This window comes from Spermophilus citellus, assembly GCF_964194105.1.
Source record: "Spermophilus citellus genome assembly, chromosome: 8".
Taxonomy (NCBI): Eukaryota; Metazoa; Chordata; class Mammalia; order Rodentia; family Sciuridae; genus Spermophilus; species Spermophilus citellus.
In genome coordinates, this window is record NC_138189.1 from 116,271,869 (window position 1) to 116,276,133 (window position 4,265).

Sequence of the window (4,265 nt, forward strand, 5' to 3'; positions counted from 1 at the left end):
ACATATTTTGGGGTCGGGCTCCAAATTCCTTAATAGGACACCCATAGCCCAAGAGTTAATAACAAGAATCAACAAATGGCACTTACTTAAACTAAAAAGTTTTTTCTCAGCAAGAGAAACAATAAGAGAGGTAAATAGAGAGCCTACATCCTGGGAACAAATTTTTACCCCTCACACCTCAGATAGAGCCCTAATATCCAGAATATACAAAGAACTCAAAAAATTAAACAATAAGATAACAAATAACCCAATCAACAAATGGGCCAAGGACCTGAACAGACACTTCTCAGAGGAGGATATACAATAAATCAACAAGTACATGAAAAAATGCTCACCATCTCTAGCAGTCAGAGAAATGCAAATCAAAACTACCCTAAGATACCATCTCACTCCAGTAAGATTGGTAGCCATTATAAAGTCAAACAACAATAAGTGCTGGTGAGGATGTGGAGAAAAGGGTACACTTGTACATTGCTGGTGGGACTGCACATTGGTGTGGCCAATTTGGAAAGCAGTATGGAGATTCCTGGGAAAGCTGGGAATGGAACCACCATTTGACCCAGCTATTGCCCTTCTCGGACTATTCCCTGAAGACCTTAAAAGAGCATACTATAGGGATACTGCCACATCAATTTTCATAGCAGCACAATTCACAATAGCAAGACTGTGGAACCAACCTAGATGCCCTTCAATAGATGAATGGATAAAAAAAATGTGGAGGAGCCGGAGGCGGCCCGAGGAGCGAGGGACGGAGCCGGGAGCCATGCCGCCCTGAGGGGGGGCAGCACAGCCACCGCCACCGCCACCGCCGCCGCCTCCCGGGTGGGCGCCCTTGGCGGTGGACGCTGGTGGCCCTGGACGAGGGTTTCACCACCTTAAATGGTTTTGAGCCAATGAAGCTGTATCCCCTTAAGAAGACGGACAGCCAGTCGCGTGAACTCTAGAATTTGCAGACAGATTTATATTGGGTGCATAGTGGCGTAATGCGCGCAGACTCCTGCGAGTTCCCCTAAGTTCTTAGAGGACCGCTTTGCCTTTTGACTCAGAGTTGCAAAGTTTGATAAAGAATGGCCCTTGTGGATAAGCACAAAGTGAAGCGGCAGCGATTGGACAGGATTTGTGAAGGTATCCGCCCCCAGATCATGAACTGCCCCCTGCACCCCCGCCCCTTGGTGGCACTGCTGGACGGCAGAGACTGCACCGTGGAGATGCCCATCCTGAAGGACCTGGCCACTGTGGCCTTCTGCGATGCACAGTCCACTCAGGAGATCCACGAGAAGGTGTTAAATGAGGCCGTGGGCGCCATGATGTACCACACTATCACCCTCACCAGGGAAGACCTGGAGAAGTTCAAGGCCCTGCGGGTGATCGTGCGGATCGGCAGTGGTTATGACAACGTGGACATCAAGGCTGCCGGCGAGCTTGGGATCGCCGTGTGCAACATCCCGTCTGTAGCTGTGGAAGAGACGGCCGATTCCACCATCTGCCACATCCTCAACCTGTACCGCCGCAACACGTGGCTGTACCAGGCCCTGCGGGAAGGCACACGGGTACAGAGTGTGGAACAGATCCGCGAGGTGGCCTCAGGAGCGGCACGAATCCGTGGGGAGACGCTGGGCCTCATCGGCTTCGGTCGCACGGGGCAGGCGGTTGCTGTTGGAGCCAAGGCCTTTGGATTCAGCGTCATATTTTATGACCCCTACTTGCAGGATGGGATCGAGCGGTCCCTGGGCGTGCAGAGGGTCTACACCCTACAGGACTTGCTGTATCAGAGCGACTGTGTCTCCTTGCACTGCAATCTCAATGAACATAACCACCACCTCATCAATGACTTTACTATAAAGCAGATGAGGCAAGGGGCATTCCTTGTTAATGCAGCCCGCGGTGGCCTGGTGGACAAGAAGGCCTTGGCGCAGGCCCTTAAGGAGGGCAGGATACGAGGGGCAGCCCTTGATGTGCATGAATCGGAGCCCTTTAGCTTTGCTCAGGGTCCTTTGAAAGATGCACCAGATCTCATCTGTACCCCCCACACGGCCTGGTATAGTGAACAAGCATCACTTGAGATGAGAGAGGCAGCTGCCACAGAGATCCGCCGAGCAATCACAGGTCGCATCCCAGAAAGCTTAAGAAACTGTGTCAACAAGGAATTCTTTGTCACATCAGCTCCTTGGTCAGTAATAGACCAGCAAGCAATTCATCCTGAGCTCAATGGTGCCACATACAGGTATCCGCCGGGCATAGTAGGCGTGGCTCCGGGAGGACTTCCTGCAGCCATGGAAGGGATCCTCCCTGGAGGCATCCCGGTGACTCACAACCTCCCCACGGTGGCACACCCTTCCCAAGCTCCCTCTCCCAACCAGCCTACAAAACATGGGGACAATCGAGAGCACCCCAACGAGCAATAGCAGAGAATGCTGAAAGGTAATCATTCAGATAAACTTGGGACCAAGAGACAGTGAAAATGGATGAACTAAAAGAGAAGGAATTTGACAGTCTTTTTAACTGACCCTGGACATATGCATCGTTGGTGTTGCAGTGTTAAAAGCTACAAGAGCTAGAAAACTGAAGATGTCGTCTGCTTCCGGAAGCGCTGAAAGAATAGGACGTTGATTTATTAACGACCAACTTCTGTTATTGTGTGTTAAGTTTTCCATCTGTGCATCAAATCACAAAGAATAAATAGAGCTTTTTCCTTTATCAGTTCCTTGGGCACAGCAGGTCCTGAGCACCTTGCTCTAGAATGTTGCATCAAGAGTTCCAAACATCAAAATAAAAAAATATTAAGAGGAAATCCCCATCTTATGACTCTAGTCCCTTTGGTCTACAGGGGCTTGTTACCTCTTTTTGCTAATAGGAAGACAAAATTGCTACAAAATGGGGAAAAAACTGTTTGCCTGTGTTAGACACCTGCACGCATAGGATTGAAGACAGTACAGGCTCCTGTACAGAAGTGTCTCCCTCACAGCTGAACTGCATACGGAGCAGGCAAGTTGGTTGTAAGTTCAGTTGTACCCTCTGATGATGCAAAAAAGAAAAAAAAAAAAAGAAAAAAGAAAAAAGTATTAAGTTTCACAAGCTGTTTGTACTCAAATATATTTTCTCAGTTTCAGATCCTCAGCTATTTTATTGAGTGGAAAGTCTTGAACTGCTAAGGGTTCAAGAATAATGTTGCATTTCCTTATGTCTCAGGAAACACTTTTTATGGTAACTTGTCAGATTGTCTATGAACAAACCCACTTTTTTTAGACATTGATAAATTCTTTTCTTCACGTGATATTTTATACAAGAACACTTCAGATGTGTTATTAGATGTGACTGATTTTAACAAATCCTATTAGATTTGTATCAACTAGTTACATGTTCTATTCATAGTCTTTTGTGAATCATTGCCTTTTTGTTTAAAAAGATGGCCTATTTTGAGCCTTTGTATAGGTACATTCCTGTTTTTGTGACAAAAGAAAAACTTTAACCTGTCCCAAAAGGAAAAATGGCTATCAGAAGTATGTTTTGTTTTAGTGTGAGTTACCGTTACTGTACTTGTTTATTGTAAAAGGTGAACATTTAGCGTTCAGTGCAGTTTTCAATAAAAAGTAATTAAAATTTCAAAAAAAAAAATGTGGCATTTTACACAATGGAGTATTATGCAGCACTAAAAAATGACAAAATCATGGAATTTGCAGGGAAATGGATGGCATTAGAGCAGATTATGCTAAGTGAAGCTAGCCAATCCCTAAAAAACAAGTGCCAAATGTCTTCTTTGATATAAGGAGAGCAACTAAGAACAGAGCAGGGAGGAAGAGCATGAGGAAAAGATTAACATTAAACAGAGACGAATGGTGGGAGGGAAAGAGAGAGAGAAGGGAAATTGCATGGAAATGGAAGGAGACCCTCATTGTTACACAAAATTACATATAAGAGGTTGTGAGGGGAAAGGGGAAAATAACAAGGGAGAGAATTGAATAACAGCAGATGGGGTAGAGAGAGAAGATGGGAGGGGAGAGGAGGGGGGATAGTAGGGGATAGGAAAGGTAGCAGAATACAACAGTCACTAATATGGCATTATGTAAAAATGTGGATGTGTAACCGATGTAATTCTGCAATTTGTATTTGTGGTAAAAATGGGAGTTCATAACCCTCTTGAATCAAATGTATGAAAGATGATATGTCATGAGCTTTGTAATGTTTTGAACAACCAATAAAAACAAATTAAAAAAAAAAAGAAAACTTGTGCATTCCTTTGGTTTGCATCTCTGCACCTTCATCTA

The 4,265-nt window shown here is 45.3% G+C and overlaps 1 protein-coding gene across 1 annotated transcript; it reads left to right on the plus strand.

The window, feature by feature from the left end:
• Nucleotides 1-953: 953 nt before the first annotated feature.
• Nucleotides 954-3,594, plus strand: LOC308654439 (C-terminal-binding protein 2-like). Its single transcript, XM_081303824.1, has one exon. It carries the CDS (start codon nt 1,068-1,070, stop codon nt 2,403-2,405), a length of 1,338 nt encoding a protein of 445 aa, XP_081159950.1. The 5' UTR covers nt 954-1,067; the 3' UTR covers nt 2,406-3,594.
• The last annotated feature ends 671 nt before the right edge of the window (nt 3,595-4,265 follow it).

Coding starts and splice junctions, on each gene's coding strand:
- LOC308654439 (XM_081303824.1), top strand. CDS start 1,068: ATGGCCCTTGTGGATAAGCACAAAGTGAAGCGGCAGCGATTGGACAGG.